The sequence below is a fragment of the Anomalospiza imberbis genome, unplaced genomic scaffold (assembly GCF_031753505.1).
Source record: "Anomalospiza imberbis isolate Cuckoo-Finch-1a 21T00152 unplaced genomic scaffold, ASM3175350v1 scaffold_48, whole genome shotgun sequence".
NCBI lineage: Eukaryota > Metazoa > Chordata > Aves > Passeriformes > Viduidae > Anomalospiza > Anomalospiza imberbis.
In genome coordinates this window covers 111,826-126,977 of record NW_027100088.1, presented here as the reverse complement: position 1 = coordinate 126,977, position 15,152 = coordinate 111,826, and the positions used below count along the sequence as shown (strand labels likewise).

The 15,152-nt window shown below is 58.0% G+C and overlaps 1 protein-coding gene across 1 annotated transcript; it reads left to right on the top strand.

The window, feature by feature from the left end:
* Window positions 1-8,671: 8,671 nt before the first annotated feature.
* On the top strand, window positions 8,672-12,316 carry LOC137466961 (serine/threonine-protein kinase pim-1-like). Its single transcript, XM_068178555.1, has 5 exons — window positions 8,672-8,695; window positions 9,576-9,674; window positions 9,867-9,917; window positions 10,122-10,343; window positions 12,269-12,316. The coding sequence occupies exons 1-5, from the start codon at window positions 8,672-8,674 to the stop codon at window positions 12,314-12,316; spliced, it is 444 nt and encodes a 147-aa protein (XP_068034656.1).
* Window positions 12,317-15,152: the final 2,836 nt, after the last annotated feature.

The following is a 15,152-nucleotide window of genomic DNA, read 5'->3' as shown; positions in this document are numbered from 1 at the left end:
CAGGGCTCTGCTGGAGCTCAGCACCGGGCTGCAATCAGCCAAAGAAGAAATGGGGTGACCTGCAGCACAGACCTGCTTGAGCATTTCAGCATCACAGCTCAAGTTTGCAGAGTGTACACCTCAAAGGGCAAACATGACACCACCCAAAAATTAAACTTGTTCAATAGCTTCTGAAATGAAATCAATCTGGGATGACCCCAAATGATATTTTGCAACTTGCTCAAGCTGTAGCTCAGCCCTTCTCTGAACTGTTCTCTCCCCCACCTGCCTTTTACTTCCCAACTGCTCCCTCTTGTCCCCCAGTGAGTTCCCAGCCCATGGCAGTCTCCATCACACTGTTGCCTTCCTTGGTGCCCCTCACCATGAGGAAGGCCGAGCCCCAGGCTTGGGGACTCATCCTGTCACTGGCTGAGGAGCAGCAATGTCTCAGAGCTCCAGTGGGATTTTAGTGTCATTCAGAGCTGCTTTCCAGCCCTCAGCTGTCCTCACTGCTGAGTTCCCACTCCCTTTTCCTCATCCTTGCAGCATGATGAGCTCTGTGAATCCCCTTGAGCCTCTCCACTCTTCCCAGCCCACGCACCCACCTCAGTAAGGCTGAAGCTGCAGCTTCTCTGTCTCCTGTGGCACACCAGTCCAGTCCCCTGTGCGGGGAGCCCCAGCCCCAGAGCACAGCACTCAGCAGTGCACTCCGGGCTGGAGCAGCTCCCTCCCAGCCCCAGCCCAGGGACTCCTCCGGCCCCGGGGCTTGGGGCACCGTCAGCACCCGCTGCTCCAGCCACCGCTTCTGCTGGCCCTGACAGCAGCACCCAAAGTGGGGCTGATCCCGAGGGAGCAGCAGCAGGGCCTGGATCTGATCCCTGACTCTGGGGCAGGGCTGGACAAATGACACCCAGCAGCAGCAGCAGCACATGGAGCTGACTTTCAGCACAGCCCCTGCCACTCTTGCCTCCCGTGTGCAGCGGTGTCACAGCAGCCTGAGGCACCTGGGAGCACCCTGAGCCATGCCAGGGTCAGTGCCAGGAGCATCCCCTGGCGCTGTTTAAAACCGGCTCAGCAGGAACTGGGGATGCAAACAGGATGAACCTGAGCATCTCCCACCAGCAGATACCTCAGAGCTTACACAGTAACACGGCCGTGACTCTCCCAAACTGGATTTAGGAATGGCACACCTACTGCAGCCATTGGATCATGAGCTGCCCAGATCCCTTTGGGACTCCTGCTTTTGGTGTCTCTGCCTCCTCTCCCTGGCCCAAGGAGGCTCCTCTCTTCCTCTCCCTGCCCTGACAAGACAGTCACACAAATAAAGACATGGGATTACCAGGTGCTGAGGAGCTGTAGAAGGAGCCTTCTCTAGGTCTGGCCTGTTTCCAAAACCCGCACAGTCTCCCTCAGCAAGGAACCTCCTTGTCCACCCTCTCCAAGGGTGTCAAGCTCAGGAAGGGATTCCTGACACCCTGTCCAGCTGGGAGAGCTCCCACATCTCCATACCAGGGGATAAAACCAAACCCAGGAACCCTGGGGGGACTGAGATTGTGGCATGGGGACATCTGTATTTATTTCCCAGTGGCAAACAAAAATGTGGAATGGTGCCAGAGCTTGTTTTGATCTACATCAGCTTTTGATAAATGTCCCTCCTCCTGACAGCGACTCCTCTGCAGCTGCACTGGGAGATCTCTGGGGCTGAGTCCACTAAGAGGAGATTTCAGCGGGGCTGAGGTGCTCGAGGGGGCCCATTTCAACGCTCTGCTGAAGTCCAAGGACATTGTGTTTCCCCGAGGAGCAACGCTCCTTTCTAGCACTCACTGCCCCGTGAGGGACATTATTCAGTTGCTGCCATTGGGTGAGTTCCAGCCACAGGGAGAGGGAGGAGGAGATGATCCCACCCATGGCTGCTGCTGGGTCCAGACTCTGGGTGAGATAAAGCCGAGACAGAGCTTCAGCATCTCCCCCAAAATCACAGAATCACAGAAGGGCTTGGCTTGGAAAAGACCTTCAAGTTCATCTCCTTCCATGCCCCCTTCCACTATCCCAGGCTGCTCCAAGCCCTGTCCAACCTGGCCTTGGACACTGCCAGGGATCCAGGGGCAGCCACAGCTTCTGTGGGCAAGCTCTGATCTCTGCCCAGGTGAGCAGGGGCAGGACCCAAGGCAACGGCTGGAGCTGGGCCAGGGCAGGGCTGGGCTGGAGATCAGCAAAAGCTTCTTCCCCCAGAGGGGGCTCAGGCACTGCCCAGGCTCCCCAAGGAATGGGCATAGCCCAGAGGCTGTTGGAGCTCCAGGAGCCTTTGGACCCCGCTCCCGGGGCTTCATGGGCTGCGATTGTTGGGGTGTCTGTGCAGGGCTGGGGGCTGGACTTGATGATCCCAATGGGTCCCTCCCAGCTCAGCCCCTTCTGCAATTCTCACCCTTTGGATCAGCCTTTGTGTCCCCTCGAGGCGCTGGCAGAGCTGCTGGGGACAGGGCAGGAGCGGGGCAGCCCCAGTGTTCCCCTGTCTGTGACACCCAGAAGTGACAGCCCCAGCGCTCCCCTGTCTGTGACACCCCAGCGGTGACAGCCCCAGTGTACCCCTGTCTGTGACACCCCAGGGTGACAGCCCCAGCGTTCCCCTGTCTGTGACACCCCAGGGTGACAGCCCCAGCGTTCCCTCCCTGGAGTCGCTCCAAGGGAAGCGTCCAGAGCCGCGTCCAGTCAATGGAACTGACCGGCCACTGACCAGCCCGGCCTTGGCTGATGTGGATTGCTCTGCAGACAGCTCGGGGAAGGTGTAAGAGGCCGTCTGAAGCCCCCACATTTGCCTACCGATTGCCACAAGCAGAAACCCCTTCCCCCATTACAGCACCGGCTTGGAGAGAGCGGCAGTGCAGGTGCAGTTGCTGTACCGTTACGTTAGCTGTTCCGAACAAGGCCTGGCAAGGAGTTGGCAAGGAATTGGCAAGGACTTGGCATGAACCCACCAAGGAACGGCCTACTGCATATTTGCCCACTCTCCTCCTGAATCTGAATGAACTTTTAGGGTGACCCTAATCATCTCTCACTGAAGACCTCTCATCTGCCCCATGACCACTGTGACAGACGGACGGAGATGGAAAACCCTCCTCCCAAGGTCTGAGACTGAGACCCCTCCCACAGGGAGAGGGGAAACCACTAATGACATGACCTGTTCTTCTTCAGTAATTCCAACGGACTTATTCTTCATTGTGTTCGTCCTGCCTTGGTGGTTTCAGTGGACTCACCTGTTCCCCCACAGCAATCACAATAGACTCTCATTGTCCTGCATGTTCCCCCCTCTTTCCTCTGTGCACTATAACTGTGAGGATCTCGCCTGTGTTGGTAGCTATTCCCATCCCCCTCTTTTCTCTCTCTCTCTCTCTATCCTTTTCTCTCCTTTCTGATCCCCACTATCGCATTTACTGTTTTGGCCCTTAATAAAGGTGCATTTATTGTGATTAACTGATAGTCTCTTGCTGTTTGCCGTTTTGCACTTTTGGGATTGGTGAAAAGAACCATCACGACACCCCGCACAAGCAGATCATGACAGATGGCCAGGGTGTCAGACCCAGCCAGCAGGGGTTTAGGAGGGCTAGGTCGTGTTTGACCAACCTGGTCTCCTTTCATGACCAGGTGACCGTCCTGGTGGATGCAGGACAGGCTGTGGATGTGTCTATTTGGACTCCAGCAAGGCCTTTGGCACTGTCCCCCACAGCACACTCCTGGAAAAGCTGCAGCCCACGGCTGGGCCAGGAGCACTCTGTGCTGGGTTCAGAACTGGCTGGATGGCCGGCCCAGAGAGTGGTGGTGAGCAGTGCTGCATCCAGCTGGGGACAGTCACCAGTGCTGTCCCTCAGGGCTCTGTGCTGGGCCAGCTCTGTTCAATATTTTTATTGACCACATGGATGAGGGCATTGAGGCTTTCATTGGTAAATCTGCAGATGACACTAAGCTGGGAGCACGTGTCCATCTGTTGGAAGGCAGGAGGGCTCTGCAGGGACACCTGGAACAGTTGGATGGATGGGTAGAATCCAATAGGATGAAGTTTAATAAATCCAAGTGCCCAGTCCTGCATTTTGGCCACAATAACCCCCTGCACTGCTCTAGGCTGGGGTCGGCGTGGCTGGACAGTGCCCAGGCAGAAAGGGACCTGGGGCCACTGGTCGACAGCAGGCTGAACATGAGCCAGCAGTGTGCCCTGGTGGCCAAGAAGGCCAATGGCTCCTGGCCTGGATCAGGAATGGTGTGGCCAGCAGGAGCAGAGAGGTCATTCTTCCCCTGTACTTGGCACTGGTGTGCTTGGCATTCCTCCCCTGTACTGGCACCCTACCTCGAGTGCCGTGTCCAGTTCTGGGCTCCCCAATTTGGGAAGGACATGGAGGGGCTGGAGCGTGTCCAAAGAAGGACAACAAGGCTGGTGAGGGGTCTGGAACACAAGTCCTGTGAGGAATGACTGAGGGAGCTGGGGTTGTTTAGCTTGGAGAAGACTCAGAGGTGACCTTATCACTCTCTACACTCTCTGAAAGGTGGTTGCAGTCGGGTGGGGGTCGGTCTCTTTCTCCTCACAGCAACTGACTGAACAAGAGGACACAGTCTTAAGCTGCACCAAGGGAAATTTAGGTCAGCTATTAGGAAAAAAGTTTTTTTATGGAAAGGGTGATAAATTACTGGACTTGTCTGTCCAGGGAGGTGGTGGAGTCACCATCATGGGATGTGTTTAAAAAAAGACTGGATGTGGCGCTCAGTGCCATGGTTTGGCTGAGGTGGTGTTAGGGCATGGGTTGGACTTGATGACCTTAAAGGTCTCTTCCAACCCAGCAATTCTGTGATTCTGTCATTGTGTGACATCACAGACCAGGTTGTGGCATCATATAGTTGGCTGTGACATCTCTGGTTTATTATGCGACATCACAGAGCAGGCTGTGACATCAGAGCATGCCTGTATGACATCACAGAGCAGAGCAAGCTGTGAGGACAAAGAGTGTGCTGTGACATTATAGAGTGGCTGTGTTCCATCACTGAAGGTGTTGTGACATCACACAGTGGGTCTGTGTGACCACAGAGGTGCTGTGTGACATGTTAAGTGAGTTCTGCCATCACAGAGCAGGCTGTGACATCACAGAGCAGGCTGTGACATCACAGAGGAGGTTGTGATGTCACAAAGTTGGCTGTGACATTACAGGCTGGCTGTGTGACATCACAGAATGGGCTGTGAGGCCACAGAGAAGACTCCACCATCATAGAAAAGGGCTCTGTGACATCACAGAGCAGCGGTGTGATGCCACAGAGAAGGCTGAGACAATAGAGAGTGGGTTGTGCCATCACAGAGCTGACTGTGAAATCACAGAGCAGGCTGTGACATCACAGCGAGGCTGCAAAACATCACAAAGGTAGCTGTGCCATCATAGAGCTGGCTGTGACATCACAGGGTGGCTGTGACATCACAGCCTGGGCTGTGACATCACAGGGCAGATGTTGTGACATCACAGAGCACACTGGGACCTCAAAGAGCAGGCTGTGACATCACAGGGCACCTGTATGAAATCACAGGTGGCCTGTTACATCTCCGAGTGGGCTGTGTGACATTACAGGGCAGCTGTGTGACATCACAGGGGCTGTGTGACATCAGAGGGGCTGTGTGACATCACAGGCGGTTGTATGACATCACAGGGGCTGTGTGGCATGGGGTTCCAGGGCAGGGCAAGGCTGGACCTGCCCCTTCCTCCCCCACACACAAAATGTTTCCAGCCCACAATCTCCTCCAGTCTGTCACAACAGGCAGTGTGGGAGGTGAAATCCCAGCTGTGGCCATGGGCACCTGCAGGAAGAAGGACAGTTCTTTTCCATAGGAATGAAAGCCCCAGCTCTCGGTTTATTTCTGATTTAATTGCCTGGAATTTATTTGGTTTTGTTGTTGCTTTGTTTCCTTTTTTGTGCCTGAAGTGTCCAGTCAGGAGCAGAGTGACTCTTGCCAAGGAACTTTGTGGTGCTGTTGCTCAATATTAAATCTGGTTTTTGCTGCTCCCTTGCCGGGGATTTTTTCAGCACTCTCAAGCCCTCGTTGGCAACAGGGTGAAGGAGCCCTGGGCCAGGCTCTGGCCCTGGGGGACACGGGGACGCTGCTGGGGGGTCCCTGTCCCCTGTCCCCGCCCCTCATGGCCCTGTTTCAGGCTCTGGGCTCGATCTCGTGGAACATCCTCTGGGGGAGGCTGCGGCGCCGGAGGCGGGGGGACCCGGGGGGACAGGGGACCCCGCTGTGCACGAGCAGCGTTGGACTTCTCTGGGGGAAATGGGAGGGGGGGCTGGGGCAGAGTCACCTCCCCAGTGACCTCACACAGCCCCTGTGATGTCACACAGCCCCTGGGGTGTCACAACCCACTCTTGGATGCCACATAGCTCCCTTGTGATGTCATAGGCCCAACTCTGCGATGTCACTCTGTGATGTCACAAAGCTGTGCTGTTACAGAAGATTCTGTGATGTCAGAAATTCACCCTGTACTATGACGACACAAAGTCATCCTGTGACATCACAGTCTGTTCCATGATGTCATAGCCTGCTCTATGATGTCACACAGCCAACTCGGTGATGTCACAACCCACACTCTGATGTCCCAGAGCCACTCTCTACATGACGGCAGAGTCTGCCCTATGGCCTCACACTATGATGTCACACCCTGCTGTGCTATGTCACAAGCCCCTCAGTGATGTCACAAAACCCTCCCTGTGATGTCATACTGCCACTCTGTAATGTCACAGCACACACTTTGACCTCACTGCCCGCTCTATGATATCATACAGCCATGCCATGATGTCACAGCCTGCTCTCTGATGTCACACTGTCCCCTCTATCATGCCATAGCTGCTTGATGACCTCACACAACACGCTCTGTGATGTCATAGCCCAGTCTGTGACCTCACACAACCCATGCTGGCTGTCACACATCCCCTCTCTGACATCACAGCTGCTCTGTGCCTCCGTGACACAGCCACAGAGGCGCTGCTGTGACACAGCCCCCTCTGGGACACCCCACAGCCCCTGCCAGTGCTGAGCCCCTGTGAGCTCTGTCTGCGCCCTGCTCGTGTCCCTGCGATGCCCTGGCAGTGCCCCAGCCCTGCTGGGCTGTGCACAGGAGCTGCTCCTGGCCACAGCTGTCTCTCTGCAGCGCTGCCCTTGCCAGGAGCTGCCTCTGGGCCAGGAGCCTGGCCCAGCTCAGCAGCACAGACACAGCACCAGGACGTTAATGACCCTCTGGGGCTTTGGTGCTCTTTGCATCGGACCCAGACCTCAGAGTGTGCTCAAAGAACTTCTCAAGAACTCAAAGTCAGATTCAAAGCCCAGACTTTCTTTAACTTTTAATGGGTCCCACTGAGGGACACAACTCATGTGAAAGTGTCCCCGGGTTCCAGTTAGAGCAGAACACTGGAGGCAGTGATGACAGCTGGGGACAAACAAGGCAAAGGTGTCTCTGGTGCTGAGCAAACCTGGATATCACCATGGTGTCCTTGGACCTGCATTGTCACACTGACCCACGGTTCCATGGGGTTCCCCAGTGTCACCATGGTCACTGTCAGAGGCTGGATGAGATCAGTGTCCCGAGACACCTTGGGTTGAGCTGTCAATCAGTCCCACAGCTGGGACAGCGCTAACCCGGCTCTGAACGCCCGAGCAATCACAAGTCCCAGCTGGGGGGAGGCCCACGAAGGCCCAGGGGCTTAAAACCAAGGAGCACAAGGTCAGCCCCTGCTATGGACTCTGCCTTCTTCTAGGGTTTGTGTCTCACCCACACTGGAACCCCAGGAGCTGGGAGCCACATGTGTGTCTTTCTGTGGAGCTTCTGTCTTTCTGTCTCTCTGTCTCTTTCCTCTCCTTCTAATGCTCTTTCTATGGAACATTTTTGGGTCCCTGAACAACTGAAGTGTTTAAGGCTGAGAGGTCCAGCTTGTTCTGGTGCTTTCCATGAACTGATTGAACTCTTGATTTATGAACCAATGCACTAGATGTGGAATCCTCTACACTGAACTCAGAAACAAACGCCCTCTGTCAGAGCATTTTCATCTTCTAGATCACTTCCAAGATGCCCATGGAGATGTTGCAATGATTATCACACAGCTCTCCATTTCTGGATGCAGGCTCTGCAGATTCTTTCTCTGCATTCAGTCAGGCTTGCATTCCCTGACAATTCCTGGTAGCCCGTCATGGTTTCTTAGGGCAGAACAGTAACAATGGAAACCTTACCAATGGCACAACTGCCCAGCCCACAAGGAAAAGAAAGAACAAGCTGTCAAGTTCTTCAAACATTTGTCCTGCTGTGCTGCAAGAGTTGAGCTGCACACAAGGTGTGGAAAGCCTAGAGAAGCTGCAGCTGGTGGCACATCTTGTGACAGAAGCTGCACCTCGTTCTCCAGGAAAGGTTCTTGGAAAGAGCAAACAGGAGTGTGGAGAAGATTCTGGGAAAACTGAAACAGCTTTTAGGAAATGAAATGAAAATGGAAAGAAACAATCCAAGATGTTTTTCTCTGTTTATTTTTATGCTCCCCTTTTCCATGTTGCACTGCTTCTCCATCCCCTTAATCCAAATAGATCTCAGCTCTAAGATCCATGACATGGCAAGTTTTAGACACTGTAAAATACCATGAGCTACACACAGTTTTTGCCTTCCCCTGGTTTACTTGGAAAGCAGTGATGGAGACTAAGTGCAGCCCTTGGGTCAGGTACAAATTCAGCATTCAGGGAATGTGCTCCCATAGGGTTTGATGCTCAGCGGGGACAATGCACAGCAGCGCTCAAGGGGATTCCTGTTCCCCTGTGCAGGAGTCCAGACTCTGAGTCTGGGCTGAACAGGGCAAAGTTCCCGTGTTTGGACAGGCTCAGGGGCTGCCCCTGGGGAGCGGGGGGCTGGGCGCGGGGGCGAGCGGGCAACGGAAAAACGGACACGGGGACAAACGGCCCCGGAGCTTCAGTTGCAGCGGCAGCAGCAGCAGCTGCGGCAGCGGCAGCGGCTGCAGCAGCGAAAGCAGACAAAGCAGTGATTTTGTCGCATTCCTCTTGATTCTCCTCTCCCTTTCCCGCTGTCCCCTCCTCTCCCAATCTCTCCCTCCCCATTCCCGGCCGGGCCATGTCCTCAGCCCGCCCCCAGCCCCGGGCGGGTCTGCCCCGGCCCCGTCCCCGTCCCCGGCCGTCCCGCCGGGGTCTCGTCTCCGCCCGGCTCTGGTCGTGCTGGCGGTGGCGCTGCTGGGCGGGCATCAGTGCCTGGGGCTGGGGCGGCACCGCCGCCCTCTGGCTCCGCCTGGCCCGAGCCCGGCCCCGGCCCCGACGTGGGCTCCAGTCCCGGCCCCGGCCCCGGCTCCTCCCGGGCCCCGCGGAGGACACACGCGGCGCGGCCGCTCCCGCCGCCCCCGCTGCGGCTTCCCCGGCCCGAGCTCCGCCGCTCGGCAGCGCGGCCGTCGGCCCCGAGCCGCCGCTGTCCCGTTCCAGGGACAGAACGCCTGGGGAGGGCCGGCCCGGGGCGCTCGGGGGGCGCTCGGGGGCCGCTCCTGGCCCCGAGCCGAGCGCTGACAGCCCCGTCCCGCCCGCAGGGAAGGCGCAGGAGGAGGCCCTGCAGGAGCGGTACCGGCTGGGTTCGCTGCTGGGCAGCGGCGGCTTCGGCAGCGTCTTCGCCGCCACGCGGCTCTTGGACGGCGCCCCGGTGAGCGGCGGGGCCGGCGGCGGGCGCAGGAGAAGGGGGCGGAGGAGGAGGAGGATTAGCAGGAGGAGGAGGAGGAGGATTAGCAGGAGGAGGAGGGGGAAGGAGGAGGAGGTGGAGGGGGCGGAGGAGGAGGAGGATGGGGCCCGGCGGGGCGGGCGGCGCGCTCAACCCACTGCTCTCCCTTGCTCGCAGGTGGCCATCAAAAGGGTGCCACGGAACCGCGTCCGGCACTGGGGCGAGCTGGTGAGTGAGCGGGGCCAGCAGCAGAAGCCGGGCCGTGCCGGGTGGCGAGGAGCCGGGGCCCGGCAGGGTGGGAGCCGCCGGGAGCCCTGCAGGGAGAGCGGGCATGGGCTGAGCGGGGCATGCAGAGCATCCCGGGCTGGCTGAGGGGTTCCCCAGCCCTGGCACGGCCTCAGCCCCACTGACGGCATCGCGCTCCTCCCGCAGCCCGACGGCACCAGCGCACCCCTGGAGGTCGTGCTGCTGGACAAGGTGTCCTCTGGCTGCACTGGTGTCATTCAGCTCCTGGAGTGGCTTGAGCTCCCCGACAGCATCGTGCTGGTGCTGGAGCGTCCGGAGCGGTGCCAGGAGCTGTCGGGTTTCCTGGCAGAGCGGAGGTTCCTTCCAGAGGAGGAGGCGCGGGGGCTGTTCCGCCAGGTGCTGGAGGCTGTGCGGCACTGCACCAGCTGCGGGGTCCTGCACAGGGACATCAAGCCTGAGAACATCCTGCTCGACCTGGCCACCGGGCAGCTGAAACTGATTGACTTTGGCTGTGGTGCCTTCCTCCAAGACACAGCCTACACCCAGTTTGCAGGTGAGCTCTGCCTGGGGATGCTCCTGGGCATCTCATGGCCCAGCCGGGGTGCAGCCCCGGGGCTCCCCCTATTGCAGCCAGGATGGGATTAATGCTGGAGCCAAGCTGATTTGGGTGGGGGTGTGAGGGGGACCAGCTCCAGCCCTGCCGACAGCCTTCAGCACCCACTGTGGCCTGGGCTAAGGCTGGAGCTGAGGCAGCCAGCCTGACAAAAACCCCAGTGGGGGTAGCAGAGAGGGGCGTCTGACCCTGTGCCCTGGATGGTTTGGTGTGCAGGCGAGAAGGGCTTGGACTGCTCTGCTCCCATTGTTTGCCTTGACTGGTTAACATTTTTGGGGGGCCGTGCAGGCGGGGAGTAGAGCGGGCTTTCTCCACCACTGGATGAGTTTTGCTTTTGTGTGTCATGGTTGGGCCTTCCCAGGATTTCTGCTGCCCTCTTCCAACACCAGTGGCTTCTTTTCCAGCCCCAAGTCTGTACACAAGTCCCAGGTGCTGGTGAGAGGGCAGCAGTCACCCTGTGTGCCACTGGGGCAGCCCCCACATGCCATGGGGTGCTGGGGTCAGGCTCTGGGAGCAGCAGCGTCCCCCTGATGAACTCTGTCTGTGTTCCACAGGAACCCTGTCCTACAGCCCACCAGAGTGGATCCAGCACCAACGCTACCACGGCGAGGCAGCGACGATCTGGTCCCTGGGCCTCCTGCTGTACCACCTGGTCATGGGGAAGCACCCATTCAGGAGGGGCCAGGAGATCATCTGGGGGCGGATCTTGTTCCCACGACGGCTCTCTCAAGGTGGGTCCTCATCTCTGGCCACGGGGGCAATACCAGTGCTGGGAGACAGTAGCAGCTCATGAGCATCCTGCTCTGGCAGCTGCTGAGGAGGTGGCACATGTCCTGCTCTCCTGCTCTCCTCCAAACACAGAATCCATGGGGAAGTTTAGGCCCAGCTCTGGGCACACCCAGCATGGCCTGGGCATGGGAACAGGGGGGCAACTTCTCCAACTGACTGGTGATTTCTGGTTTGTTTCCTCAGAGTGCCAGGATCTCATTAAGAGGTGTTTGTCCATGCAGCCCTTGGACAGGCCATCCTTAGAAGAGCTTTTCCGTGATCCATGGGTGCAGGGTGGTCTTCTGCCCTAGAAGATGGGAGAGATCCACGTGCACAGTTGGATCCAGGGGCCTGGCAGGTAACAGCTCCACACATGTCCTGGCAATCAGTGGCAAAGCCAACCAGACTGGTTTTGTCCTGCCTGTGTCACAGCCCAGGGGTCATCAGATGGGAACACGCAGCCCTTGTGCTGGAGCTGAGCTGCTCTGCCCAGCACTGGTGGCCACCATCTGAGCTGGTTTTGCTTGTCCTGGTTCCCTGACAGCTGGGGCCCTGGGCAGAACCCTGACAGCCTGGGCTCACCCCAGGGAAGGAGAAGAAGCCCCTGGAGAAGCTGTACCAGGTGGGGCTGCTGCTGCTGGGGACAGTGAGGATGACATCAAAAATGACAACCTCTTCCTCCACCTGGTCACCGGCAGCTGAGGATGAATGACTTTGATTCTGACACCTTCTCCAAAGCCAGGCTCCACAGGGAATTTGCAGGTGAGTCCACACGCAGGGGGATGCTCCCAGATTTGGGCATTGCACAGCCTGGCCGGGAACCAAAGGTTCCCCCTTTGCTGGGGCGGATGCAGCTGATCCTTCAGTCGGCTGCCAGGCTGCTTTTGGCAGGGCTGGGGGGATGGGCTGGGGTGCTGATGAAATGGGAGTGGGCTCCTGGCCCTGCCAACAGCCCCAGCACCCACCGTGCCCCGGGCTGGGGCTGGGGCAGCCAGCCTGACACAAAGACACCCCCATGGTGGGAGCAGAGGTGGGACTCCAGAACCTGTGCAGGGGCTGCTTTGCTTTGCAGGCAAGGAAGGGCTTGGGCTGCTCCACTGCCCCTGTTTGCTTTGGGGTCACCGTTATTTTGGGGGGCAGTGTAGGGGGGAAGGGAGACAGCCTGGGCTTCCCTCACCTGTGGGTGGGTTTTTCCCTGGCCTGCAGGGGTTGGGCCTTCCTTAGCCCCTGACAGAGATAAGATTTTTGACCTTTTTTCTTGTTCCCCTTTTTGTCTGTAATCTATTTTCAATAATTTGTTGTGTGTTTTTCTAGAGGAAGCGTTCCAGGTGGGGTCCAGTCTGGATGGGGAAGTGCTTGGGAGCAGCTGTGGCGTGGATGGGCCGTGCCCTTGGAGAAGGATGAGGACATCGTTTGGGACCAGCTTTTCTTCCAGCGAGGGATGGCGTGAGGTGGGTCCTGTCTGCTTGGCATGGTGGGATCAGAGCTTTGGGGAGATGGCAGCGAGCACAGGAGCATCCTGCTCTGGGCAGCTGCTGAGGGCTGGATGTGCCGTGGCCGGCTGCAGGCTGGGCACATGTCCTGCCCTCCTGCTCTGCTTCCACAGGCAGCAGGGATGGGCAGCTCTGGGCACAGCTCTGGGCACGGCCAGCATGGCCTGGGCACTGCGGGCGGCTGGGACAAGGGGACAGGAGCCTTCAGCTGACGGGCGCTTTCTGGTTTCTCTCCTTGCAGCCGGGCTCTGCGGGTGCTGAGGCTGCTCTGGGCTCTGCCAGGGCTCTGCTGGAGCTCAGCACCGGGCTGCAATCAGCCAAAGAAGAAATGGGGTGACCTGCAGCACAGACCTGCTTGAGCATTTCAGCATCACAGCTCAAGTTTGCAGAGTGTACACCTCCAAGGGCAAACATGACACCACCCAAAAATTAAACTTGTTCAATAACTTCTGAAATGAAATCAATCTGGGATGACCCCAAATCACATTTTGCAGCTTGCTCAAACTGTAGCTCAGCCCTTCTCTGAACTGTTTTCTCCCCCACCTGCCTTTTACTTCCCAACTGCTCCCTCTTGTCCCCCAGTGAGTTCCCAGCCCATGGCAGTCTCCATCACACTGTTGCCTTCCTTGGTGCCCCTCACCATGAGGAAGGCCGAGCCCCAGGCTTAGGGACTCATCCTGTCACTGGCTGAGGAGCAGCAATGTCTCAGAGCTCCAGTGGGATTTTAGTGTCATTCAGAGCTGCTCTCCAGCCCTCAGCTCTCCTCACTGCTGAGTTCCCACTCCCTTTTCCTCGTCCTTGCAGAAGGATGAGCTCAGTGAATCCCCTTGAGCCTCCCCACTCTTCCCAGCCCACGCACCCACCTCAGTTAGGCTGAAGCTGCAGCTTCTCTGTCTCCTGTGGCACACCAGTCCAGTCCCCTGTGCGGGGAGCCCCAGCCCCAGAGCACCGCACTCAGCAGTGCACTCCGGGCTGGAGCAGCTCCCTGCCAGCCCCAGCCCAGGGACCCCTCCAGCCCCGGGGCTTGGGGCACCGTCAGCACCCGCTGCTCCAGCCACCGCTTCTGCTGGCCCTGACAGCAACACCCAAAGTGGGGCTGATCCCAAGGGAGCAGCAGCAGGGCCTGGATCTGATCCCTGACTCTGGGTCAGGGCTGGACAAATGACCCCCAGCAGCAGCAGCAGCACGTGGAGCTGACTTTCAGCACAGCCCCTGCCACTCTTGCCTCCCGTGTGCAGCGGTGTCACAGCAGCCTGAGGCACCTGGGAGCCCCCAGGGCCAGCAGGGACTTGAGATGGCAGCCCTGGGCGCCTGGAGCTTGTGCAAGGAGCGGGGCTGGGGACTCCCTGTCCATGGGGAGCTTCCAGATGGAAAAGGCTGCTGTGCCCAGGCAGCTCCAAGGGCAGAGAAAGGAGGGTCTCGACCACGGGATCTGTGCCAGTCCCACAGTCCTGGGCAGCAGCCACCGAGCCCTCGGGGAGCAGAGGGCACAGCAAGAGGGACAAAAGCAGGCAAGGTCAGAGACTGGAGAGAGCCAGAGCCGGCAGCAGGAACAGCTGCTCCATTGCACTCTTGGAGAAAGCTCTTGGCTGCTTCAAAGCACTGAAAGGCGTGCAGGGCAGAGAGGAGGCCACACCAAACACTGCTCCTGTTTGCACAGCCTCCCCTCTCCGTGTCCCAGAAGGAATTGGATGGACTGTGCTCTTCTCTCCGAGTGTCTCGTTCAGCACGAGCGGCTGAGCACCAGGAGCTGAAGGAGCTGAAGCCTCAGGCCTCAAGAGCTGGGCCTGAGGAGACTTTGTGAGCAAATGAATGCTGCTAACATGGACCTGGCTGAATGCAGCAGATGGAATCATGGAATCACAGAATCCTTTCTGTTGGAAAAGACCTCTGAGCTCATCCAGTCCAGCCAGTCACCCAGCAGTGTCGAGCCCAGCACTAAACCACGTCCCTGAAGTGCCAAGGCCTGGACAACAGCCCTGAGTGAGGCCCTGAGCCAAAGGTGGCCTCTGGATGAACCTTCCAACCAAAGGTTATCTTTGTATCTGCTCACTAATGAAATATGCATGGTCATTAGCGCTGTGATAGATGTATCCACTCATTAGTGAAACATGGATTGACCTTTCTGTGTTTAGAAGCCAGACAAGGCCATGAAATCTGACATCTGGCCTTGTCTGGGGCTGAATGGTCAAAGTCACCTCCCTTGGTTCCTCTTGGGCCCTGGCCAGGCTTTGGGAGGAACCCAGGAGGAGGATGAAACCAGATGTTCCCGCACCAGAAGCACTGTCAGTTTGTTCATTCAGAACTGTCAGAGCTGGGCCCTCTCCCAGCGAGGCTGGAGCC

Coding starts and splice junctions, on each gene's coding strand:
- LOC137466961 (XM_068178555.1), top strand. CDS start 8,672: ATGGAGACTAAGTGCAGCCCTTGG. Junction 8,696..9,575: donor AGACTAAGTGCAGCCCTTGG/GTCAGGTACAAA, acceptor GGGAAGGCGCAG/GAGGAGGCCCTGCAGGAGCG. Junction 9,918..10,121: donor TCCGGCACTGGGGCGAGCTG/GTGAGTGAGCGG, acceptor CTCCTCCCGCAG/CCCGACGGCACCAGCGCACC.